The sequence below is a fragment of the Meles meles genome, chromosome 11 (assembly GCF_922984935.1).
Source record: "Meles meles chromosome 11, mMelMel3.1 paternal haplotype, whole genome shotgun sequence".
Taxonomy (NCBI): domain Eukaryota; kingdom Metazoa; phylum Chordata; class Mammalia; order Carnivora; family Mustelidae; genus Meles; species Meles meles.
The window spans coordinates 93,695,948-93,723,669 of record NC_060076.1 but is presented as its reverse complement, the minus strand read 5'-3'; the positions used below and the strand labels follow the sequence as shown (position 1 = coordinate 93,723,669).

At 38.3% G+C, this 27,722-nt stretch overlaps 1 protein-coding gene across 1 annotated transcript in view; it reads right to left on the bottom strand.

Moving 5' to 3' along the window:
* RIC1 (RIC1 homolog, RAB6A GEF complex partner 1) overlaps positions 1-26,869 on the bottom strand; it is a 113,940-nt gene extending 87,071 nt beyond the window's left edge. Inside the window, exon 1 of the mRNA XM_046023388.1 lies at positions 26,495-26,869. Coding sequence (XP_045879344.1) covers positions 26,495-26,638 — 144 coding nt within the window. The 5' untranslated portion in view covers positions 26,639-26,869. The remainder of the gene's footprint in view (positions 1-26,494) is intronic.
* Between the last annotated feature and the right edge of the window lie 853 nt (positions 26,870-27,722).

The following is a 27,722-nucleotide window of genomic DNA, read 5'->3' as shown; positions in this document are numbered from 1 at the left end:
AATACATCAATTCAGGAACAATTCACAGAAAAATTCCCTTTGGTGAGAAATCCAGAATCTAATATCTGAAAGGTACCTGAAGGCTGGATGAACACAAAATCAGACTCACCAAAGCTGCTAGGGAGATATTGGACACCCTTCTGCCAGAAGATCCACCCCCAACACAGGATAAAACCCTCCACCTCCAGCTTCTTCTTGGGAAGGAGAAAAGCCCGCAAGTCCAATGCCCCAACTTTTCGGGGGTTACCCAAAGGGAGGGAAGAGGGTCATGAAAGGCAGGAGACCCTTTCATGAGGCATTGATAAGACCTGGCTAATTAGCCACCAGGGAGATTGTGACAGCAGAAACAGAATTTGGGTAGCAGTTCCCATAGGCCCTCCCCTGACTCAGCACAGAGCTAGTGGATGGGACGTGGGGGGAACAGCTGCCACCTTCTCCATAGGGAGAGAAAGAGTTGGATGGATCATAGAACAATCCACCTTTTCTGAAGGACACCTCAGAAAGGGCTTTAAGTTCATTTGTTACAGTGCACTGAGGGGATTCAGCATACCTTAGACACTTGGGAGATACAGAAAAAAAAAAAAAAAAGAAGAAGAAGAAGAAGTGTGTTGGACTAGCATGAAGGGTTGAGTGGTCACCAGAATCTCTGGCCACCCGGACAGCGGGGCAGGGAGGTATCTTCTAAAATATTGGACCAGTCCATGAAGAGTGGGGCTGTAACTGTTCTGTCTAATGCACAGACACCAAAAGTCAGTCAAGGAAGATGAAGAAATAGGTCAATGTGTTCCAAACAAAGGAAAGAAGATTAATCTCCAGAAAGAAACAGACCCAAATGAAACACAGCTCCAAGATTTACCAGAAAGATAATTCAAAATAACCATCATAAAAATGCTGCAGTTGGAAGAACAATGGATGAACAAAGTGAGAATTTCAACAGGAAGAAAGGAAATATACAATAATAATAAACAGAAATCATAAAGCTGAAGAATATAACTTTAATAAGAAATTTAAAAGAGAAGTTCAACAGAAGACTAAATCAAGCAGAAGAAAGGATCAGAGAACTCTAAGAAAGGTCACTGGAAATCATTCAATCACAAGACCAGTAAGAAAAAAATGAAAAAGAATACAGAAAGCTTAAGGAACCTATGGGACACCAAAAAGCAGACCAATGTATGCACAGCAGGAAAAGAGAAAGAGTAATGACCTGAAACCTTATTCAAAAAAATAATGTCTGAAAAATTCCCAAATCTGGGGGAGGAAATGGACATACAGATCCAAGAAGCCCAGAGAAACCTAAAAAAGAGAAATTCAAAGAAATACACACTGAGAAAAATTATAATCAAACTGTCAAAAGTAAAAGTGAGTATTTTGAAAGCACAAGGAAAAGGCAACTTGTCATGTACAAAGGAACCTCATAATACAAGAAGTGGATTTCTCAGCAGAAACCTTACAAGCCAGAAGGGTGTGGGATGAAGAGCTGAAAGAAAAAAGCTGCCAACAAAGAACAGTATATCCAGTAATAGTGTCGTCAAAAATGAAGGCAAGACAGTCTTTCCTAAACAAACAAAAGCTGAGAGAGTTCATTACCACTAGACTTGCTTACCAGAAACCACATTAGGTTTAAGAACATACACAGGCTGAAAGCGACAAGATGAAAAAGATACTCCATGCAAACAGTAACCAAAGGAGAAGACAGAAGGTTATATCAACCAAAACTGACTTTAAGTCAAAAAGTGTCCAAAAAGGTAAAAGACGTTAAATGATAAAAAGGTAAATTCACCAGAAGACCTAACAATTATAAGTAATAGACACACTAGTATATTATGCGTAACATCAGAGCATCTAAATAAACAAAGCAAGTATGTGCAGAACTGAATAAAGTAGTAAACAGCAGTACAATAGTAGGGCATTTCAATATTCCACTTCCAGTAATGGACAGAACATGGAGACAAAATCTATGAAGAAACTGAAGACTAGAACAACACTACAGATCAAATGAAGCTAACACATACATGCAGAACTTTCTGCAAACAGCAGAATACACATTCTTCTTAAGTGTATATGTAACATTCACCAGGATAGATCACGTGTTACATCACAAAACAAGTCTTAAATTTAAGACTGAAATCAAATCAACTATCTTTTCTGTTCACAATGGAATGAAACTAAAAATCAACAGGAAAAAAAGGTGGGGAGGGAAGGAAAGAGGGAGGAAGGGAAGGAAGGGAGAGAAGAAGGAAAGAAGGAAAAAAGGAAGGATGGGAGGGAAGGAGGGAGGGAAAGAAAAAAGAAAGAGGAAGAAAGAAAACTCACAAATATGTGGAAATTAAACACACCCTTGAACAATAATGAGAGTCAAAGAAGAAATCAGAAAGGAAATAAGAAAATACCTTGAAACAAATAAAACCTAAAATACAACATACCAAACCTTAAGGGATACAGCAAAAGCAGTACAAAGAAGGGAGTTTAAGCAATAAATCTCTACATTAAAACAGAAGATCTAGAATCAAACTAATTTTATATACCTCAAGGAACTAAAAGAAGAAACTAAGTCCAAAATCAATAGAAAGGAAGAAAATTATAAAGAGCAGAAATAAGTGAAATAAAGGATAGTAAAATAATAGGAAAAAAATAAAAGTTTTTTGAAAAGATAATACTGGCAAAACTCCAGCTAGACTTACTAAAACACACACACACACATACACACTCTCTCTCTCTCTCTCAAAGAAATATACAATGAGACATTACAACTGATACCAGAAAAATACAAAGGATCATAAAGATAACTATAAACAACTCTATGTCAGCAAACTGGACAACACTGAAGAAATAAGAAAATTCCTAGAATACAGAACCTATCAAGACTGAATCATGAAGAAACAAAAAATCTGAAAAGACCCATAACCAGTATGCAGATTAAATCTGTTAATCAAAAACCTCCCAACAAAGAAAAGCCCAGGACCAGATGGCTTCACTGGTAAATTCTATCAAACATTTAATGAAGAATTAATGCCAGTCCTTCTCAAACTCCACCAAAATACTGAAGCAGGGGGAACACTTTCAAACTCATTTTATGAGGCCTGCAATGCACAGACACAAAGCCAGATAAAGGCGCTACTGGAAAAGAAAATCATAGGTTACTATTTCTGACTACAGATGCAAAAATCCTCAAAGAATGAGTTGAAAGTGAATTCAAAAGCACATGAAAAAAAAAATACACCACAACCAAATTTGACTTATATTCTTGGGATGCAAGTGTGGGTCAATATATAAAAGTCAATTAATATGATATACCATGTTACCAGAATAAAGGATAAAATTCACATAATCATCTCAATAAATGAAAAAGTATGTGATGAAATTCAACACTCTTTCAGAAGAAAAACTTTTAAACTATAAATAAAAGTAAAGTACTTCAGTGTAAAGAAGGCCATTTAAGACCTATAGCTTAAATCATACCCAACAGGGAAAATTGAAAGATTCTCCTCTAAGATCAGGAACAAGTCCAGGATGCCTAACGCCACCTCCATTCAACATAGTACTGGAAGTCCTAGCCAGACCAAATTAGTTAAGAGAAAGAAATAAAAAGCATCCAAGTCAGAAAGGAAGAAATAAAACTGTTTGCTTGCAAACAATATGATCTTATATAATGAAAACACTAAAGATTCCATTTAAAAGAACTAGTAACTAATAAAGGAATTAGGTCAAGAGTTAGAATACAAAATTGACATACAAAAATCAACTGCATTTCTATACACTTAACAACGAGCTATCTGGGGGTGCCTGGGGCTCAGTCGTTAAGGGTCTGCCTTCGGCTCAGGTCATAATCCTGGGGTCCTGGGATCATGCCCCACATCAGGCTTCCAGCTTGGCGGGAAGCCTGCTTCTCCCTCTCCCACTCCCACTGCTTGTATTCCCTCTCTTGCTGTGTCTCTCTCTATCAAATAAATAAATTAAATCTTTTAAAAAATGAGCTATCTGAAAAGGAAATTAGGAAATGATCTTAATATAATAGCACCAAAAATAATAAAATCTTGGGAATAAAGAACTACAGTGGTGAAAGGCTTGTACACTAAAAACTACAAAATACTGATAAAAGAAATTTTTAAAAATAGGAAGACATCCCATGTTAATGAATTGGAAGACTTACTATTGTTAAAATCTCCATACTACCCAAAGCAATCTACAAATCCAAAGCTATGTCTATCAAAATCACAATGGTACTTTTTACAGAAGTAGAAAAAAATTCTTAAATTCATACGGAAGCACAAAAGACTCCAAACAGTCAAGTCAATCATGACCAAGAACAAAGGTAGAGGTATCACACTTCTTGATTTCTAAATATACTACAAAACCACAGTAATTCAAACAGTATAGTTATGGCATAAAGACAGACTCAAGCCGATGTAACAGAGAAGAGAGCCCAGAAATAAATCCACAAGAGCAGGTCGACTGATCTTCAACAGGGTTCTAAGTATACACAATGGAAAAAGTAAAGTATCATTAACAAATGGTGCTGGAAAAATTGGACAACCACATGCAGAAGAATAAAATTGGACTTTTATTTAATACCATACACAAAAATCAATTCAAAATGGGTTAAAGACTTAAAGTTACCACCTGAAACTATAAAAGAATGTCTGATTCCACTTATCTAAATAGTTAAGTTCATAGTGTCAAAGTGAAATGGTGGTTGCCAGGAGTTGGGGAGAGAGGAGAATGGGGAGTTGCCAATCAATGACAAAGTTTCAGCTAAGCAAGGTTAAGTTCTAGAGATCTGCTGTACAACACTGTACCCATAGCTAATGATATATTACACACTTAAAAATCTTAAAGAGAATATCTTGTTACGCACTTGCATCGCAATAAAATTTTTGTGTTAACATAAATAATAGTTTTTAATAACTTTATTTCTACATCAAAAAGACAGGCAGTGGAACTATTTTACCACGCTTTTAAAGCCTAGTATAATAGACTATGGCTAGATTCTCCTATCTACTTCCACAGTCTGTTGTGACATGTTATTTTAACTGAAGTATTTAAAAAAAAAATCCAATTTTACACAGATTTATAGTTGAGACTTCTTAAATAATTGTAAATATTCTTTGATACTACACCAGAACTTGACAAAGCATAGAAATTGTACTTAGGAAGACTATACAGAATTCATTTTAATAATCTAGAAGTGAAATCATAGTCTCAAAGAGAAATTTAGAACAGCAAACCAATTTCTAAAAAGAACACAGTTGGAGAATTTATGCTACCCGAACTTAAGAACTATTATAAAGTCATAGTAACCAAGTCAGCATACTATTAGCATCAAAACAGATCAATGAAAGAGAATCACTGCAACAATCTAGAAACAGAGAAGTCAAATGAAAGTACAAAGTCAATTCAATGTAGGGAGGGTCATTTCAACAAATGGCTCTGTGACAATAAGACAGCCTATGAAGAAAAAGAGCTCTAGCCCATACTTTGCACCATATAAATATATTAGTTTACAAGTTATTATAGAAAATCATCTGTGGCCTTGGGGTAAGGCAAGAATTTCTTAGATAAGACATAAAAATTATGATGCACAAAAGAAAAAAGTAAAATTAACAAGTCCTTACAAAAATTAAATGTCTCTCTTCAAAAGACATTGCTAAAAAAAGAAAACACACCACAGACTAGAAAAAAAAATCTGCAAATTACATTTCTGCATCCACGACTAGTACCCAGTACACAAGGTTTTTCAAAGATTTTATTTACACATACACACATGCACGTACACGTGCGTGTTGGGAAAAGGGCAGAGGGAGAGAGAGAATCCTTGAGCAGACACCTCACTGAGCAAGGAGCCTGACTCAGGACTCAGTTCCAGGACTCTAACATCATGGCCTCAGCTGAAATCAAGAGCCAGCCTCTTAACCAACTGAGCCACCCAGGCGCCCCATATAAAAACAATTTTTAGAACTCAGTAAGTAAATAACCAGTTTTTTAAAGAAGGAAAAAATTTAAACAAAGTAATTACCATACTGAATTTCAACACACAAGTATTGATGTGGAGAAGAAAGGCAAAAGACAAAAAGTCCTTGAGACAGGCAGAGTGAACTTCCTCTAGGAAACTACCTCAATGTTAGTACTTCAGCTTAACATTAGCCCAACCTCCAAGGTCCTGTATGTCTCCTTTAACATATAAAAATTCCTTTAGAAACTTCCTTTATCTCTATTCCCCAAAATATAGGTTAGTAATCACCCTCCAAGCATATGGCCCACTGATACACATCTGAAGGGTCTCATAACTAAGGTTTTACTAGACAGTAGTAAATGATCTCTTTTGAACATCTAGCCCCTCAAGGTCCAGGAAACCTGGCTTGCAAATTCCTTAGAAACTTCGCTCTCCCTAACCCCCTCCTAACTTGAAAGTATATAATCAACCACTCCTCACAACCCCAGTGCAGCCCTTTCTGCCTACAGGTCCTGTACCCATACTTTAATAAAAACACCCTTTTTGCATCAAAGATGCCTCAAGAATTCTTTGTTCACTCCAAACTCCAACTTTTTAAAAGATTTATTTATCTAAGAGAGAGAGAGTGTATGTGTAAGCGTGTGAGCACGCGTATGTGTACATGATGGGGAGGAGAAGAGAAAGAGGAAGCAGACCCCCTGCTGAATCCCAGGACTGCGGGATCATGACCTGAGCCGAAGGGTGACATTTAATGGACTATGCCACCCAGGCAGCCCAAACTCCAACATTTTCACATCAGTACCTCCAAAACCATACTGATATAAATAACTGAATAAATCCAAGTAAAGGGTCAGTTTCTCCTTACATCAGAATTCCAATTATTAAATGTGTAAGTTAAAAGGACATAGAGATTTATCCTTGGGTAAACACCACATAGTAACAGCTGCAAACAAGATCCAGCGATGGATGCGACAATCAGAAAGCACAAGTTTCGGGGAAAAACAGGATATGCACAGCATCTCCCAGAAATTACTTTTTAACTACAAAAGACAGTAACTTTACAGTGAAGAAATCTCGCAGACACCACGTGATCAAGGTCACATATCAGCAATAACCACATATATGAACACCATGAACTCTGAGATATGATACACTAAGGAGGACATATTTTTCTGGTATTTTTTCCAAAAATACTTAAGCTTATCCCGTTCATGAGAAAATAAACCCAACCTGATAGATTCTACTAAATAACTAATCACTACTCTTCATAGAGATCAAGAGGTCATAAAGGACTAGGAAAAACTTAATATTACAGAATGGAAGAGACTGAGACAAAATAACCACATGCAATGCGGCATAGAGAACAGAAGTCTAGAACACATAGAGAACATCAGGAGAAAAATTAAGGAAACTGTCAGTGAGATCCAGACTTTAGTTAATAATACTGTACCGATGTTAAACTCTTCCTTGTAATTAGTGCCACATGAAAGATATGCAAGAACAAAAACAAGTACATACTCGATGATTCCACTTACATAAAACTTTAGAACAAGCAATCCAGTCTGTAGCAAGAGAAAGCAAAAGGATGACTGACTGCCTGGAGATGGAGGACAATGGGAAGCAACTACAAAGAGGTAAGAGGAAGTATCTGAGGATGATGGATGTTTATTGTCAGGATTATGGTGATGGTTTGATGAGTGTATACAAGTCACATTAATCAAATTTACACTGTAAACGTACAATTTATACCATGTCAATTATACTTCAAAAAGTTGTTTAAAAAGTTAAAGACAAGTCATCTTGGACCGTCCTTTTAAAAATCGAAAAGAAGAAAAACACACTTAGGGATATCTAGTTACAATCTGTTGCAAAAGCCTGGAAGAAAAGCCTGAACTACATTGAAGGGAGGAGGGACAAAAAGAAGGCAAATACAAAAACTGGGTTGTAGTTTGCTTAGAATCTAAAATACATACACATGAAGATCCAAATTAAAACAAACTATTTCTTTATATATTTTTTAAGATTTTATTTATTTATTTGACAGATAGAAATCACAAGTAGGCGGAGAGGCAGGCAGAGAGAGAGGGGGAAGCAGGCTCCCCGCCAAACAAAGAGCCTGATGCGGGGCTCAATCCATGGACCCTGAGATCATGACTGGAGCTAAGGGCACAGGCTTTAACCTACTGAGCCACCCAGGCGCCCCTATACTTATTTTTCATTATTTCTGATATCTTTGACCATTTATGTGAAAGATTTTTTAATGCTGGTGACAAAGACATTAACCAACTCAATCAGAAAAGCAGATTTTAAAATAGGTTTTGTAATTATCAGTAATGACAATTTGCCTACTGAATTAATAAATGTAGAGGAGTTGAACAGTGATATTTAATCACTAACTTGAAACCACATTTGAGCATTTACTAATTTTTCATTTCTTAACATTTCAATACTTACATAATTTATAAACTTTTCATTTCTAAAAGTAAGTAACGTATTTAATTTGGGAGTCAGAAAGCATACCGAGTCTGAGATTTTTACTCTGCTTGCACCTATATCAAAACAAAAGAATAATGTGGGCTTATAAAACTAAGTTGGTTTTTTTCAAAGATTTTATTTTATTTATTTATCTGACAGAGAGAGAGATCACAAGTAGGCAGAGGCAGGCAGAGAGAAAGGGGAAGCCAGCTCCTGGCTGAGCAGACAGCCTGATGTGGGGCTCGATCCCAGAACCCTGAGATCATGACCTGAGCTGAAGGCAGAGGCTTAACCCACTGAGCCACCCAAGCGCCCCTAAAACTCAGGTTTTATATGAACCAGAAACAAGTGGTCTTCGGTCTCACCTCTCCTCTGGTGACTTACATTGTGCACAAACTTAAGTACTACTTTGACTGTAAGTAGCAAAAACCAACATGTTTAAAGGCCCCCAAATTATTGGCTTTACCAAAAAGACAATCTAGATAGCAGTTTGGTCCTTACGGCACGCTTCTGTTTCTAAATACATGTATACCCAAAGTCGTCTATTAGGTATTTCCTTATAACCCATGACAACAGAGAAAATAGGGTCCCAAGATTATGTATGAATCTTTTTGTATAAAATTTCATGCTAATTAAAACAGATCCTTACTAATTTTGTTACAGTGACTAATATCCCAAGTTTTATATTCCTTAAATATCCATAAGGATAACCACATTTATAAATTCTTAGTAGCTACTACTTCAAACAGTTGTTTCCACAGACTGCTGATTTTAAGCTGATTTTAATGTCTAAATAAAGTATTAAAAAAAGTATACAGAATAAAATGAACACTTGCAAACCCATCATCCAGCTACAGAAATGATTCACTATCAGTAACTTGAAGCCCGAGTGCCCTGGCCTAATTATACGCAACTGTAACTCACCAAGATACAATCAATTTCTTCAATTTTGTGGTATCCCTGCTCTTCTGTAATTCATTCACTTCCTGTACTGAGTATATCACAACTTACTTGCCCTCTTCTTGATAAAAACATTTGAATTTAGAAATATGACTTTTTTCTGATTAAAAAGAAATTCCAAAATGAGAAATGTTGGGGTGTGGGGGGGTCCTCTAACTATACAAAGTCCAATTCAATGCACTGTATAAATTGAAAAACTTGATAAATACAACTGCCACTATTGTTATTAAACTAAGGGAAGTATGCTACATGTATGTTCTTTTTTTTCTTTCTTTTTTTTTTTTTTTAAGATTTATTTATTTGACAGAGAGAGATCACAAGTAGGCAGAGGCAGGCAGAGAGAAAGGGGAAGCCGGCTCCTGGCTGAGCAGACAGCCCGATGTGGGGCTCGATCCCAGGACCCTGAGATCATGACCTGAGCTGAAGGCAGAGGCTTAACCCACTGAGCCACCCAGGCGCCCCTACATGTATGTTCTTAATAGAATAGTAGTATACCTATGATGTTTACATGCTTCCTAGTATTTTCAGTTGGTTTATGGTAACAGCTGTACTTGGTAATTATCTGTAAAAGACTCAAGACTGATCTTTTAAATTTTATATAACATCCCGTTTTCAGAAACAACTCATCAGAGATTGCGTAACGATTTAGGATGTTCTATTAGCTTCCTAGGGCAGCTATTACAAATACCAAAATTTGGTATTTTGGCTTAAAACAGAAATTTAAATCCAAGAGTCAGCTGGGCCATGACAGCTCTAGCAGAAACACCTTTCTTATCTCTTCTAGCTCCTGGTGTTTTGCCTACAATCCTTGGTACTCCTTGGCTTGTAAATGCATCACTCCGGTCACGTGACCATCTTCTCCCTGTGTGTCTCCACACTGCCTGGCTTCTTCCACTTTGCATAATACGTTAGGCTTCATTCATTTCTTACCAGTACCAGTATTGCCTCCCTTTTATGACTGAGTAATATTCCCTTGTATGCACAGAGCATGTTGTGTTTACCCATTCATCTGCTGATGGGACATCTGGGTTGTTTCCACTTTTTAGCTCTTGTGGTAAGTGTTGCAATGAAGCTCATTTCTGTTTGAACAAGTTTCTCTTTGAACACCTGTTATCAGTTGTTTTGGGGTATATACTTAGAAATGGAGTGGCACCTGGGTAGTTCAGTTAAGTGTCTGTCTTTGGCTCAGGTCATGATTCCAGGGTCCTGGGATGGAGCCCTACGTCAGGCTCCCTGCTGAGCAGGGAGCCTGCTTCTCCTCTCCTCCCCGACCACCCACCCCCAAGCCCGCTCATGCTATCTCTCTCTCAAATAAATAAAGTATTTGAAAAGAAAAAAAAAAAAAGAAATGGAAATGTCTGGTCATATGATAACTCTACGCTTAACTTTTTGAGGAACTATCAAACTTTTCCGCCAGTAGCTTCAGGATTTTGTATTCTCACCAGCAGTTCATGAAGGCTCTAATATCTCTGCATCCTTATCAACACTTATTACCTACTGTCTTTTTGACTGTAGCCATTCTAGTGAGTGTGAAGTGGTAGCCTGTGGTTTTGATTTCCATTTTCCTAATGACTAAACCATGTTGAGACCCTTTTATGTATTTATTGGCCATCTGTATATTGTCTTTAGAGAAATAACTATTCAAATCCATTGCCCATTTTTTTTTTAAACTGGGCTCATCAACGTTTAAAGAGGTTCTGCTTCAACAGCTGCAATTTTAAGTTGTTTACTGGAATTCTTGTGTTTCTATAGTAAATTCATTATACACCGTGATAAGGTTCCCTGGCCAGCTCAGAAAAGTCTAATAGCCCACATATCCTGGGGTAAGGAATACATCATAGTGGCTAAGAATACAGACTCTCAAGTCTGAATGCAAGATTCAAATACTGGCTCTGCTATTTACTAGCTTTGTAAGCTTGGACAAACTACTTCTCCTGTGCTTCAGTTTCTACGTCTTTAAAATAAACATCATAGTACTTAATTCCTTGGATCTCACTGCTGCAAAGATTGATAATACAGCATTTGGCAGAATGCCTGGCACTCAGTAAGCACTATAAATATTCGTTGCTATTTCATTATTCAATATTTTAAAATCACACTAAAAATACTACTGAACAAAACTCCCAATTATTTCCCTAAGATAATTTATGCAAAATTCCTGCTTAAGATACCAGTATATTCCCGCTAGAGCTTAGGCAATGACAAGATCAGTACCAGCTCTGTGGCAGTATACAGCTTAGATCAAGGCAAACCACCAAATGCCTAGGGGGAGAGAAGGGTAGCAGACATACTATAAGTGGGCACAGGGCACTTTCTGGAATGACAAAAATATTTTCAATCTTGATTGGAACAGTGGTTATATGAGTAGATACGCTTGTCAGTTTCACTGTATGTAAATTTTACCTAAACAAAAAAAAAGCCCAAAAGTAAATAAATAAGCCATCATTTCAGTATAGTGAGAGCTGTTTACAAAGGTAGGAAAGATTACTAATACATGTTAAATGATTTTCAAAAAGGCTTTGTTTGGTTGTTGACAGTCTATAAGGTATTGTTTTCAGCGCAGTTTCTTGTATTGATACTGTGTCAGTAATGATGAGTAATTAATTTCCTGCTTCCAAATTCCTCCACTTTCAAAATGCTATTTTCCTTCAGTATATCAGCTAATAACTGCAGCTTGTGTCTCAAACTCAACACCACTGCTCTTAGCATTAAACTCAGATGAGCAACAGCATGTACACAAAGAAGGTAACAAACTTCAGCTAGTTCTTTCTCTCCTATATGAAATGAGTAATACTTGAGAAATGCATGATGCCCATTTTCAAGCTCCTGAAATCAGGCTGTTTTCTCTCCCACCCTGTTACTATTCTATATCCTGTGGGAAATTACCTCAATTAACAAGTGCTCTTAAATGGAAACACCTTTAAAATTAATTTCATGACTACAGTGTCCATAAAGCAGTCACATTGGATATATTTAACCTTAAGCCTTTAAACATAATTTCCAATTTACAAGAAATGTGGAAAATACATGAAAACATTAAAATTTAGACAAATCCAGAGTGTGGGGTGGTCTACAAGGAAAGTGGCCTAATCTACTAAAAATAAAATAACTCTGTACTGAAAAATGAGAGCGGGAGAGAAGACTGTTCTAGGCTAAGCAACTAAAAAGACATAACAACCCAATGGAATGCATGAACCTTGAGTACAGCTGATCCCTGAACACCACCAGGGTTAGGGGAGCCAACCCCCATAGCTGAAAATCCACGTGTAAGTTCTGACTCTCCAAAAACTTAATTACTAATACACTATTATTGACTAGAAGTCTTACTGACAATGCAAATAGTTAATACACATCTTAAATGTCATATGTATTACATACTGCGTTCTAACAATAAAGTAAGCTAGAGAAAAGAAAATTGTTATCAAGAAAACTGTAGGGCAAACACATTCATGGTACTACAGTGTATTTACTGAAAAAAATCTGCAAATAAGTGGACCCACACAGTTCAAATACACGTTAATCCAGGGTAAACTGTAGTTCTTTGTTTTAAAATAAGAAAAGAGGTTTCCAATCAAACTCCATATTAGGAACTATTAGGGAATTATTAATTTTCATAGCCTGGCTATGTATGCCATTTTTAGAAAATACATACTTTACTATTTAAGTACCAATGACATGTCTTGATATCTGAAACTTTCAAACAGTTCCCACAAATACACAGGCACGTATACATAGACACATACAAGTAAATAAATAAGGCAAAATGTTGACAATTGTTGACTCAATGTGGTAAGTACCCAGGTATTCCGTATGTTTTAAGATTCCTAGACAACTTTATAAAGAAAATAAAGGTGTTTGATTTTTTTTAAAAATAAAAATTTAAATCTCATGAAATAAGGAAACCAGTATCAGTCCTTCTAGAAAATCACTTCACTTAAGTACAATGTATGTACATAACTGGATATAATTGCAAGTGGAAATTTCTATACACAAATCCAACAGAGAGTTGAAAGTTAAGCAATCTCTAGAATTTGTCTCCATTTCCTAGCATACACTTAACTGTGAACTGCAGGTCAGAACATCAACAAACCTCAAGAACACATCATGATATCAATAATGAAGGCTCTAAGTCTTATATACCATATTGCCTAGAATCTTCTCTTTTACAAACCAAGTACATAATAGGCTTCAGGAAACTTTTTTTGTAAAAATTGGTTAAATTTTCTTTTAAGTTCAACTTAAAAAAGTGGGGTCCACTAGCTGGAAAAATAAGCTTAGGGAGACTACCTAATTCCCCTATTCCAGAAAATAAACTTTAAAAACACACAGTACTCTAGTTTGAAATGTACATCCATGCAGTAAGACTTTTTTTTTTAAGGTTTTATTTATTTATTTGACAGATCACAAGTAGGCAGAGAGGTAGGCAGAGAGAGAGGAGGAAGCAGGCTCCCCGCTGAGCAGAGAACCCTATACGGGACTCGATCCCAGGACCCTGAGATCATGACCTGAGCCGAAGGCAGAGGCTTTAACCCACTGAGCCACCCAGGCGCCCAGTAAGACTTTTCTTCTTGTTACTGTGATCTTCCAAATTCCGTTTAAGTTTCCCTATGTTCAATGTAAGAATGGGAGAGCCCAGGCTTTCGAACCACCTGCCCTTGGGCCTCAGTTTCCTCCTTTCATTTCAAATGAAAGGGAAATAACCATAATGGAAAGAAAATCATTCTACTTCACCACATTGTTTCATTTAAACAGCATACTACACTGAAAAGTTCTAGGCACTGTGCTCGGATTTTAGTGAGCACTTACTAAACAATCTTCCAATCTTAAGAGAACTGCTTAAATTTTTTTTTTAAGTTGGCTGTTGCTGAGATACCTTTGCAACAGACTATTTCAAGTTCATTGCTCCTACTTTAGATGAGAAGCAGTATGAAACAATCCCTACGTGATAAGCTCAGCATTAAGTGTGGTCTGAACCTCAGCTCTGCCACTTATTAAATAACTTCCCTTAGGTCACAAAATTACTTGAGCCTCATTTTTCATATTTGGAAAACAGAATTAAGACCAATCTCCCAAAATTACTGTAAAAATTACAAGGTGTAAAGCATATTAAAAAAACTTAAGACTGACATACAATATATACCAATACTTGCTAATCTGTTCTCTTTTAGTTACGATCAATGGGATTTGTATTTCATGCGACTGAGACTGAACAAGAATAAGTAAAAGTTTTATCATCTTTGTGTTTCAAAAACACGGACGGCGGCGGCAGAGGCGACGGCAGTGGAGCCAGCACTGACAACCATGGCAATGGCAGATGCAGGAGACCTAAAGCTGCACGTAACATACTACACAGTATCTCAAAGAAGGTAACAGAAAATGAGAAAACGAACAATGAGACACAAAATAAGTGAACAGATTACTTGAAGAGCACTATGAACTAAGAGGACCTAATACACATACAGATCACTCCACACAGAAAAACACACGTTTTTGCCGAGTCCACGTGGAATATTCTCCAAGATAGGCCATAAATTAAGCCACACAAAAAGTCTTAATAAACTTATGAAGACTGAAACAAAAGTATTTTTTCTGATCACAACACAATGAAACTAAAGATCAACAACAAAAAGAAGCCTGGAAACTGACAAATTATGTGGAAATTAAGCAACACATTCTTTTTTTAAAAATGTTTAAAGATTTTATTTATTTATTTGACAGAGACAAAGAGCGTGCACAGGCAGGGGAAGGAGCAGAGGGAGAGGAAGAAGCAGGCTCCCCCATCAGCAGGGAGCCCAATGTGGGCTTGATCCCAGGAGACAAAACTCAACACCTTTTCATGATCAAAACATTCAACAAACTACCAACCAAGGAAACCACCTCAACATAACAAAAGCCATGTTTGAAAACCTACAGCGAATATTACATTCAATGGTGAAAAACTGAGCTTTTCCATTAATGTCAGGAACAAGACCGAGATGCTCACTTTTACTACTTCCATTTTAAATAGGACTGGAAGTCCTGATCGGAGCAGTCAGTGAGGAAAGTAAAAGGCATCCAAATTGGAAAAGAGTAAGAAAAATTAACTCTGGTCTCTAATAACATGACCTTAATTGCAGAAAATCCTACAGACTCCACACACAATTGTTAGAAGTAATAAACTTAGCACAATTTAAGGATATAGTATCCATATACAAAAGTCAGATGTATTTCTATGTAATAATGAACATCCAAAAATGAAATTAGGAAAACAAATCCACTTAGAGTAGCATCAAAAAGAATACAGCATACTTAGGATTAAGCTTAACCAATGAAGTGAAACACCTGTACATTAAAAACCACAAAAATGTTGCTGAAAAAAATTAAAGAAGATGCAGATTAATGAAAAAGACCTCCTGTGTTCCTGAATTACAAGATGATGTTAAGATGTCAATCCTACCCGGGGCACCTGGGTGGCTCAGTGGGTTTAAGCCTCTGCTTTCGGCTCAGGTCATGATCCCAGGGTTCTGGGATCGAGCTCCGCATCGGGCTCTCTGCGCAGCGGGGGGTCTGCTTCTCTGCCCCCCCCCCCCCGCCTGCCTCTCTGCCTACTTGTGATCTCTGTCTGTCAAATAAATAAATAAAATCTTTAAAAAAAAAAAAGATGTCAATCCTACCCAAGACAATCTATAGATTCAATGTAATCACTATCAAAATCTCAACAGCATGGAGGGTGGAAGGAATATGAAAATTCACCTTAAAAATTTGGGGCACCGGGGTGGCTCAGTGGGTTAGGCCTCTGCCTTCGGCTCAGGTCATGATCTTGGGGTCCTGGGATCGAGCCCAGCGTCAGACTCTCTGCTCAGTGGGGAGCCTGCTTCCCCCTCTCTCTCTGCCTGCCTCTCTGCCTACTTGGGATCTCTCTCTCGCTGTCAAATACATAAATAAAATCTTTTAAAAATAAGTAAATAAATAAATAATATGGAATCTCAAGGGATCCCAAATACTCAAAACAATCTTGGAGAAAGAAAAAGAAAGAACAAAGTTGGAGGTCTCACACTTTCTGAATCAAAACTTACTGTAAAACTATGATAATAAAAACAGTACCATACAGGCATAAAGACTGACATATAGAACAAAATACAACAGAGAACTCAGGAATAAAGCCTTGTGTGTATTTTTAAAAAAAAATTTCATAAGGATGCCAAGAACATTCAGTGAGAGGAAAGAAGAGCCCTTTCAACAGAAAGCACTGGGAAAACTTGACATCCACATGAAAAAACAAAATTTGACCCAAAAACTAACTCAAAATGGAGCACAGGCCTAAAAATAAGAGATAAAACTGTAAAACTCTTAAAACACAGGATAAAAACTTTCAGACATGGAGTTTGGCAATGATACTCAACATCCCTTGCTATTACATAAATGGAAATCAAAACCACAAAGAGATACCACTTTGCACCCATCAGGATGACTACCAACAAAAAGACAGAAAAGAACCAGTGCTGGTGAGGATGTGGAGTAGCTGGGACCCTTGTGCACTGCTGGCGGGAATGTAAAATGGTGCAGCTACTATGAAAAATAGTATGATGATTTCTCAAGAAATTAAAAGCAGAATTACCATACAACCCAAATATTCCACGTTGGGATATATTCACCAAAGAACCAAAAGCAGGGGCCTGAATACCAACGTTCCAGCAGCATTACTCACAAGAGCCCAAAAATGGACATATTGAATAAACAAAATATTTACACACAATAAAATATCATTCAGCCTTAAAAAGGAAGCCCCAAAAATGGACATATTGAATAAACAAAATATTTACACACAATAAAATATCATTCAGCCTTAAAAAGGAAGCAAATATTAGTACATACTAGAACATAAAAGAACCCTGAAAACATGCCAAATGAAATAAATTTATCAATAAAGGCCAAATACTGTGTTTCACAACGGTGGAATTCAGAGAGACAGAAAGTAGAACGGTGACTGCCCAGTAAGAGGACAAGGGGGAATTAGGGAATTATTGTTTACTGGATATGGAGTTTCAATTAGGGAAGAAGAGAAACATTTTGGGAATGGATGCTGATGACTGCACAACAATGTGAATGTACTTAAAGCCACAGAATTTTATACATTTCAAATTATTATAAAGGTAAATTTGTTATGCATATTTTACCACTTTAAAAAACTGAAAAGTAGGGACACATGGGTGGCTCAGTCGGTTAAGCGTCTGCCTTCAGCTCAGGTTGTGATCCCAGGGTTCTGGGATCAAGTCCCATATCAAGCTCCCTCCAGAGCCTGCTTCTCCCTCTTCCTCTGCCTGCAGCCCACCCTCCCTCCCTCTTTCTCTGTCAAATACGTAAATAGAATCTTATTTAAAAAAAAAAACAAACCAGTAATAAGCAAATCCAGTTATGGAATGAATAAGTCACAGGGATAAGTACAGCATAAGGAACATAGTCATTGATACTGTAATAGGTTGTAAAGTACCTACAATTGTGGTGAGTACAGCATAATGTATAGAGACGTTGAATCGCCTTGCTGTACACCTGCAACTATATAACACTGTCAAGGACACTCAAAAATTTTAAAAAGCCATGAGAGTTAAAAAGGAGGCTGAAAAAAATTGCTATATTTTACCAGAATTCGGTATTAACCTGAGGTGTATGTAATGATATACACATGGTAACCACCAGAGAAACTGTTAATAAAATAAATCAGAAAAATATGGTCAAGAAATCAAAGCAACTGGGTGTGTGGGTGGCTGAGGTCATGATCCCAGAGTCCTGGGATAGAGTCCTGCATTGGGTTCCCTGCTCAGTGGGGAGTTGCTTCTCCCTCTGCCCCGCCCCACTGCTCTTGGGCAAACTTGCAAATAAACAAAATCTTTAAAGAAAGAAAAAAAGAGAAATTAAAGTAATTTAAAGAGTAACAAGTAAACAAAGGACATGATAAATACAGAAAACAAAACACTTTAAGAGCAAACATAAACCCAACCTCTCAGTAATTACATGTGAATGGACTAAACAAATAGCAGAGATTACCAGACTGGATGGGGGGGGGGGTGGGGAAACAACAAAAAAAGCAAGATCTAAATAAACTTTGTTCATACAAGACTTATACTTTGATTCAAAAATGTCATTAGTCTGTGAAGGTAAAAGGGTAGAAAAGGTATGTCACACAAGTGGTAACCATAAGATTAATACCCAACAAAATAGACTTTATGAAAAGAAACATTAGTGGAGAGAACTAATACTGATAAAAAGGTCAAAACAAAAGGCAAATAAAACCATTATAAAAGTATACAAATGTACAGAAACCTAACTATGCAGCCCAAAACTATATGAAGCAAAAACCAAGAGAACCGAAACAGAAAACAATTCAACAACAGAGTTGGAGATTTCAATCTCTACTCTCAATAACTAACAGAGCTAAACTGAACATTAACAAGGATACAGAAGACTTGAAAGACCACGTCAACCAATTTAATCAACCATTTAGAGAGCACTCTGCCAAGAGCAAAATATTCCTTACAAGTGCACATCAAACATTTTCCAACATAAAGCATATGCTAATCCATAAAACCGGTCTTAATGATCTTAAAGGAATAAAATCATTCAAAATATAGTCCCAAACAACAATGGAATTAAATTAGGAATCAACAACAAAGAATTTGGGAAATCTTCAAATATTTGGAAATTAAACCACATACTTGTAAATAACCCATGAGATGATTCAATGAAATGATTAAATTTTAAAAATGATTCCTTTTTAAAAACTGAACTGAAAATAAAATTGGTGCATATCAAATATTTGGTGGGGGGGCAAGATGAACAGACAGAGCACAAGGGATTTCAAGGGCAAGGAAAATATTCTACATGATATTACAATGACAGATACAAAAAAATAAAAAAACCCCATTGGGATCCCACTGAATCTGTAAACCGCTCTGGGTAATACTGGATCTTAATAACCTGTGAATATGGATTTATTTCCATTTACTTACATCTCCATTTTCTTTCACCAATGGTTTTATAGTTTTCAGCATACAAGTCTTTCACCTTGTAAGTTAAGTTTAATCCTAAGTATTTTCATTCTTTTTGATGCTCTTGTAAATTGTCTTCTTAGCTTCATTTTTGAATGTTCATTGTTATTGTATAGCTATGCAGCTGATTTCTGCATGTTGATTTTGTGCCTTGAAATTCTGCTCAATTTGTTTATCAGTTTTAACTATAAAAACTGATGGGCACCCAGGTGGCTCAGTCGATTGAGCATCCAACTTTTGGTTTTGAATCAGGGTTGTGAGATCAGTCCCATGAAGGGCTCTGTGCTCAGCAGAGTTGGCTTGAGATTCTCTTTCCCTCTCCCTCTGCCCTTTCCCCCAGTTGCACATGCACACTCACACTTTCTCTTCCTCTAAAATAAATAAATCTAAAAAACAAAACAAAAGAAAACAAAAAAACACCTATGAGAGTAACTTTTGGCAAGGCTGCAAAACAGCAATACACAAAAATCAATTTTGCACCTATGTATCTACAACAATCTGAAAATGAAATTAACAATTACATCCACAAGAGCACAACAAAAGAGAAATAAAACTACTTGAGGAAAAAAATTAACAAAAGACCTGTGCATTGAAAACTACAAAATACTGCTAAGAAAAACAATTTTTAATCTAAATAAATGGAAAGACACTGCATAGCACATTCACAGACTGGAATACTCTACCATTAAGATACCAATTTTCTCTACTGATGTACATTTTTAGTGCAATCCCCTGAAAATCCTGATTTTTGTTTTATTTTTGTTTTGTTTTGGGGCGGTTGAAATTGAAAAGATCATTCTAAAATTTATACAGCAATACAAAGGATCTAGAATACGCAAAACAATTTTGAAACAAAGTATGACTTTTACCACCCAATTTCTGAACTTGTTATAGAGGTACAGTGTGATGCTTGCATAACAGACATACTGATGAATAAAAGAGAACAGAAAACTCAGAAATAATCCCTTATTGTTACAGTCAACTGATGTTTGACAAAGGTGCCAATGCAATTCAATAGGAAAGAATCTTTCTGACAAATTGTGCTAAGACAACCGGATCTATATGTTAAAAAACAAAAACCAAAAAAACTGAACTTAGATCTTTACAAACAAAAAAGTCAACTCAAAATGGATGACAAACCTATGTATGAGAACTCAAATTATAAAACTTATAAAACATAAGATGCTATGTCCTTACATTGGCCAAAGGTTTTTTTAACACATAAAAAGCATGATTCATAAAGAAAAAACAAAAACAAAAACCTAGGCTTAATCAAAATTAAGCTTCTATTCTCCAAAAGACACCACTAAGAACCTGAAAATCCAAAACCCTTACAACTCATGAAGGCAAAAACACTCCAAATAGAAAAGAGAATGGGAGGTGGGGGAAGAGGACCTGAACATGTATTTCACCAAATAAGGTACACAAATTACTAATAAGCTCCTAAAAAGATACTAAACATCCTCAGTCATTAGGAAAGTACAAATTAAAGTCAGACTGGGATACCACTACAAACCCACTAAATTGACTAATAAAAAAGACCTAAAACAGCAAGTGTTGAGAAGGAGGTGGAGAAACAGAAACTTTCGTACTTTGCTGGTAGGGCTGTAAAATTCTAGCAGCACTGTGCAATAGTTTGGCAGTTTCCTAAAAAGTTAAACATCAACTTACTATATGACCCAATAGTTCCACTCCTCAGTATCTACCCACAAGAAATGATATACACTCTTGCAAAGACATATACGCAGTTGTTTGTAGTGGCATTACCCATAATGACCCCAAGACAGAAACAACCAAATATCTATCAACTGGTAAATGTATTTTTAGGATGTGGTATAGCCACACAATGGAATACTCAACTATGAAAAGGAGTACCACAAAAACAGTAGCTGGGGCTGGACTGGGAGCAGAAGTTACATGCAAATGGGCATGATACTTTTTGGGATGCTATAAATGTCCTAAAACTAGACTGTGATGATGGCTGTACAACTCCATAAATGCACTAAAAATCAGTGTACATTTACAATATACTTCTTTTACATTTTATGATATACTTTATTTATAATAAAGCTGTTAGAAAATTAAACCACACAAATTCTACTGTATACCCACAGTAATATTCAAAATCTCATTTGTAAATTTATGTATGATTATGGATATAAGGCAAATCACTTGGGGAGACAGGTTTGAGATAGCAACTCAATAGAAAGCAATTATAATGAATTTAAAAGAAAGGTAAGATACCTTGATTCCAACCAACTGATGCTTGATAATTAATAAAATATTTTTAAGTAATTCACTTTGTGGCAAGCATGAATTCTAGACTACTTTTATATACTTTTAAACTGTAAATTTATTCTAATTTGATAAATTGCACATTTAGCAATAAATACAATGCCTTAACACAGCATTTCCTACACCACCATTTTAGGGGACAGTCACTGTACTATTTAATCATATAGTGAGAAAATAATTTTCCCAATTCTTCTTCAATCTTTTTGATTTCAGTAAAGAGGAAATCTGTGAGTGGCGCTAGCTTACCTCTAAACACTTCTTGTGTGTCTGCTAACTGTTCCTTTTAAGAAAAGGGCAAGAGCCTTTGGCAGGAACCTAGATTTTCATTACATTGTTTTCATTGTTTCCTCATACAGTAACCCTGTATTCATTAAAGGGGTGCTAGCTTTCCATTTATTGTAAAGATACAAATTACTCTGAAAAAGAATTTCAAGTTTAAAAGTTAGATTGGAGAAGTACTATAAGGATAGGGCAAAAGTCATGAATGAGGCATGCGAAGGACTTAAATACAAGAAACACTGCTTCCCATGATGTAAAGCACCTAGTCCACATTAAAATCAGAATGAATGTTAACCTGTAATATGGATCACATCGATGACTCACAAACACCTAAAGAAGATGGGTGAAATGTCCTTATTTAAATGTTTATACTGCTGCTTTTCTGGGGGAGCACCCTTTTCACAGATCACTTCAATACAAACATAGACTGGGAGCCAGGAGCTCAACCAGTGGTTATAAAACTGCACAACAGTTTTAGTTTTGGTAGAGGACCCGTGACCATGTAGCACTTTTCCTCCCTAGCTTTACAGAGTTATACCCGGCATACAACACCGCACAGGTTTATGTACAGCATGTTGTTTGATGCACTGGTATCTTGCAAAATGATCACCCACAGTGTCAGCTGACTCCTACACCCCGTTTATCATTTCTTTTCCAAAGTGAGAACATTGAAGATCTACACTCTTGGCAACTTTCAAGTATATAAAACAGCGTTGGGAACTAATCTCATTATGCTGTACATTAAATCCCCAGAAATCACCTTACAGCTGAAGTTTGTACCCTTTGAACAATACTCTTTGGGCCACACCTCCCAGCCATATACTTAATCCTATAATGCGGCTGCTTTGAACATCTATTTCATAGTTCTCTATTACTAGCATACACTAACAAGGACATAAGTTACTAGTTAGGTTTACTCAAAGACACATAATTAATTTCATAAGCTCAGTAATTATTTGCATATTTCAGCTATTTATTAGCAAACTTCACAGTGATAACTCACAAAATTCTCATTGATTATCAATACACTAATATCTTTGGATAGAGTGTTTTGTTACGTTTTACATGCCCCTTCGTTCCTTTCATACATCGCCTATTTATGCAATCTTCCATAGAAGGTGTTCAAAATACTTCTAAGGGTAATTTATATATATGAAATTATGACCTGAAAATGGAGATAAGACTAATTTAGAATTATAGCATTCTAAGGTATCATTTTGTGGACTTTAATATTTGTACTTCAATAGTATATTAGAAAAATAATTCTAGGCTCTCTAGTATGTACAAAACATAATCTCCCACAACACCCATATATGGGTTAGTCATAAATCATAACATGATTTAAACAGCAACTTCAGTCCCAAAGCTGAAACTAGTCCTTTCACAATATCCTTAGCAGAAATAATGGTCAACTGCTCCATCAATTAAGTCATACCTTTACCACCCCAACCTAACATATATGTGCTCAACCATTTTTTAAGCATCCTTTTTTGGGTTCCAGAATATATGGATGATCCCTGTTGTAAACTCCTGAGCAATTTTTAGAACTTCTAAGTAGAATCACAAAGTAGAGAAAACAAATTTACATCAACATGTTACAATGAAAACAAGTTACACCTTCACACTAAAAATGATTCTCTCTCTCCCACTTCCCCTGCTTGTGTTCCCTTTCTCGCTATGTCTCTGTCAAATAAATAAATAAAATCCTAAAAAAATGTTCACTAAAAAAACCATAAAATGTACACAAGTTATTCTTACAGATTTTATTATAATGTTTTATAGTCTCATGACTCAACATTTTAAACATAACAATTCTTTTGGACATTTGAGAAAAAAACAGCTTAGACTATTAAATGCACATTTTCTTTTTAAAAATTCATCCCTAAGTGACTTTAACTTACTAAGAGAGACCCAACAAAATTTCAAATAAGCAAATCCTATTATATCATCTTCACCTCTTCATACAAGTCTCTCCTTGTCTCCAAATGTCCTCATAGCAGCTTTTAAGACCTCAACTCCATAAAAACCCTTCTTTAGATCTTCAATGTTCACTTTATTCAATAAAATTACCTGTATGTATAGTATCTCTCCAAAAGCAAAGCTTTCATCTTCTCAGGTGAACATTTTAAACCAATTCACTCTATTGCACAGTAACTGCAGTCAAATGCTCTACCAGGGAGCTATACCCCCAACTGTGCAGTAACTGATAGCTCCTCAATTTAGCTAGAGTTGTTTTCATCTTTAAAAGAAGTTTGCTAACTGAAATTGATTTAACTTAGTTTCAGTAAGTTTAGAAATTAAAACGAAACCCAAAAAACGGAGTGAAAAATCTATTCAAGTAGAAGAGATTCAAAGCTGGACTCTGCCACCTGCTTCTCATCATCCCAGCTATAGAATCACGGACTTTAAAATCATCTGATCCAATCTTTTTTTTTTTTTTAAGATTCTATTTATTTATTTCTCAGACACAGAGAGAGAGAGAGCAAGCACAAGCACAAGCAGGCAGAGAGGCAGGCAGAGGCAGAGAGAGAAGCAGGCTCCCCACTGAGCAAGGAGCCCAATGCGGGAATCGATCCTATGACTCTGGGATCATGACCTGAGCCGAAGGCAGCAGCTTAAACGGACTGAGACACCAAGGAATCCCTAAATCATCTGATCCAATCTTCATTTTTAAAGTGATGAAGCTGCTGCCAGAGATCAAGGTTAACCATAAAGCCTACAGTAACATGCAGCCTCCCCTAAGGTATACCTGCATTTCATTTAACCTGATACTTGTGAACCCACAGAGTCCCTAGACCTAACTGCACATTGTGTCTTAATGGTCGTGATCCCAGGACTTCCCTAGAAAGTAGGTATCTATATGTGTAGGATGAAAGCTTAAAGGAAGGAGTAGTACTTGTTTTAAATTCCATGACTGCCTAATTTACATAGTATCCAAAAGCAAAAAACATGTTTAATAAAATATCCCTAAGAAAGTTGAGGTATATTTTTGTTTCTTTTAAAGAACAGTAAAGTAACCTACAGGCTTCTGGTCTATTCATCCTTCATACTAAGTTAGTTCTGCCTAAACTTAAATTAGGTCCACCTTTTTAGAGATAGCTAAATTTTAGGCTGTTACATTAGAGTATAAGTTCATATTAAATTTAGAAGATGACTTAACATTGAAGTTCTAGTTACTTTTTCTGCATGCTACTTTAAAGATAATAGTTATATATGCCCAAGGAAATAAAAAATTATTCTACTGGCTACACAATGTAAATGAATTAGTATCTCGTTTAAAAACCAAATGATATACAATACACATATTCAAAACCGAAATCAAGCACCAGACTGAACTGTCACACTGCTAGTTATGTAACAACCTCTTTTGTCTTGATACAAATTTAAAAATTAAATCGGCCCCAACTTAATGGCAGTCTGATTTACAGCCTATGACAGCCACATAAAAAGATGCCAGAAATATCTGAATCCCATCATCACTTCTACCAGGGCTGTGTGTGAGAATAGTCAAGGGCTTTATGTAAGTACTCGAACGGTCAGTACAGACAGTCGAGGGTTTTCACTAACTTAACTCAAGCCGGTAAAGCCAGTGTGCCACACAGATGTAATAAAGCCAAGGTCACAACCTATTTCCACGCGGACAAGTTAGCTATAAAAAGGGAAAACTTCACTCTGACGTCGATTAGTACCGCCTTCTTTGGGGAGGGGGAAAAAAAAGAACTTTAATTCTGTCGCTTTTATAGACTGACCTAGAGCAGCGTTCACGGGAAATGGAGAGTATCCCACCCACCACTTCTCTACTCGGTAATTAGATACACGAACCAAACACCAGGACTCGCAGAAAGCACACACTGAACTCAGCTGCGTGCTTTTCCCCAGTCTGATTATTTCCAGGTGTTAAATACCCGGGAGCAGCGCGGACAGATTTGAGTTCAACTTCCGCTCCTCCGAAGCCCCCCGTAATTCTCCAACGCAGAGTCCAAGAGCAGCAGAGAAGGGCCCCAGCCGGAGAGTGGGCAGAGGTTGGGGGTGAAGCGAGGAGCAGGACCAGCAGACCATTCGTAAAACTAAGGACTGCTGGCTGCAGCTGCTGGAAATAAGTTCTCGCAGGCCTGGGAAGTCTGGCCCTGGGTGAAGCCCAACAGGCTTTCCCCAACTCCCGACCGCGGCCTGGAAAGCAGGGGAGGGCTGGGAACTCGCAGCTCCCAGGTTTCTATTTGTGGAAAGTTTAAACAAATTCGCTCCTCGGGCAATGGGGGAAGGGAGCGGAGGGCAAGTCTGGGCTCGGCCGAGGGAGCGCGCGGGGTGTGCGCGGTGCGCGGCCGCCGCTCCGACGCGGGGAGGCGCACGGCTTTTCGGCAGCCGCCGCCGCAGCTGCTCGCGAGCTCCGGCCGAACGGGGACGCGGCCGCGAGGGGCAGAGGCGCGGGACTCCGGGTGGAAGTTGAGGGCGGGACCGTGCCGGGGCGCCGGGGAGGGAGCGGCGAGAGGCGGCGGGCGGCTCTACTTACTCGGCTGTACCAGATGCTGAGGCGGACCGGGGCCAGCACGGCGAAGAAAGTCCTCTGGGGGTCGGACTGAACGTGGAAGGGCGCCTCGGCCGGGGTCCCCAGAGGGCACAGCAGCCTCTTGGGCCAGCCGCTCAGGAAATACATGGTCCGCGCGGAGCCGCCGACACCGCGGCGCCCGGCGGCCCCCGGCCCCGTCCGTCACACTCAGCGGCCCGGGGCCGGACGCCCGCCTCCCACACCGCCACCGGCCGACTCGGCGGCGTCGGCAGCGGCAGCTCGGGGCATCTGCCCGCTGGCCGGGCCGGGCCGGGCAGACGCGAAGCTGAGCGACGAAGGAATCCTCGGGCTGACGGGGCCCACTGTGGGGGAGGTAGGGGGAGGAAGAGTCGGGATGGAGAGGGGGCGGGAGGAGCGCGGAGGCCCGCCCCGGCCCGGCCCCACCCCTTCCTCGGGCCGCACGGGCGTCACCACGCCGCGCCGCGTGGGTCGGACCGGGGAGGGCTGCCGCGCGCACGCGCATTGGAGGCTTCTCCCCTCCCCTTCTCTCTGCTTTCTGAAGCTCCGCCCCAATCTTCACGAGAGGCCGACGCGCTGCGTCAATACGCATGCGCTTTTGCCCCCTTCTTGCCCCTTTGAGCCTCCCACTTGCAATCTGGAATATTTTGTTTGGGCCGGGTGGGCGGGGCAGCAGCCTGAGATTTACAGGAAAGTGGGCCGAACTGGGCGAGACGCCGCTGCGGGGTGACTGGGCCCGCGGAACACGCCTCATGCCAGTCCTAGCCAAATTTGACTTCTTTCGCGGATTGGTGAGGCCTGTGGGGCGGGGTGGCGCCCTGATCGAGTCACGTGACTTTCCCTTCCGCCCCACCCCTCCACCTCCACCCAGGTGCTGGGTGGTGGGATCCTTGGCCCCGTGAACCTCTGTTGTGTGCCGGGGTCTGCAGTGAAAGCTCGCGATAGAGTTCCTGCCCTCATGGAGTTTACAGCCCAGAGGGGGACTTTATTTAATCCGTGAATAAACCGCCTACCATGAAGGTGTCTCAGCCTTTCCTTCATGTTTCCAAATCTAGCGTGTAATTTTTGAATTCAGTTTGTATTCATCTGTGCCTTCGCCAACCACAATGTTAGACAAGGGAGGGCTCTCTCTTTTTTGCACCCTCAGTAGAGTATATGCTGCAAAAGACTTGGACATAATTTCTGAGCTGGAACGGACTTGAGTCTCTGTAGT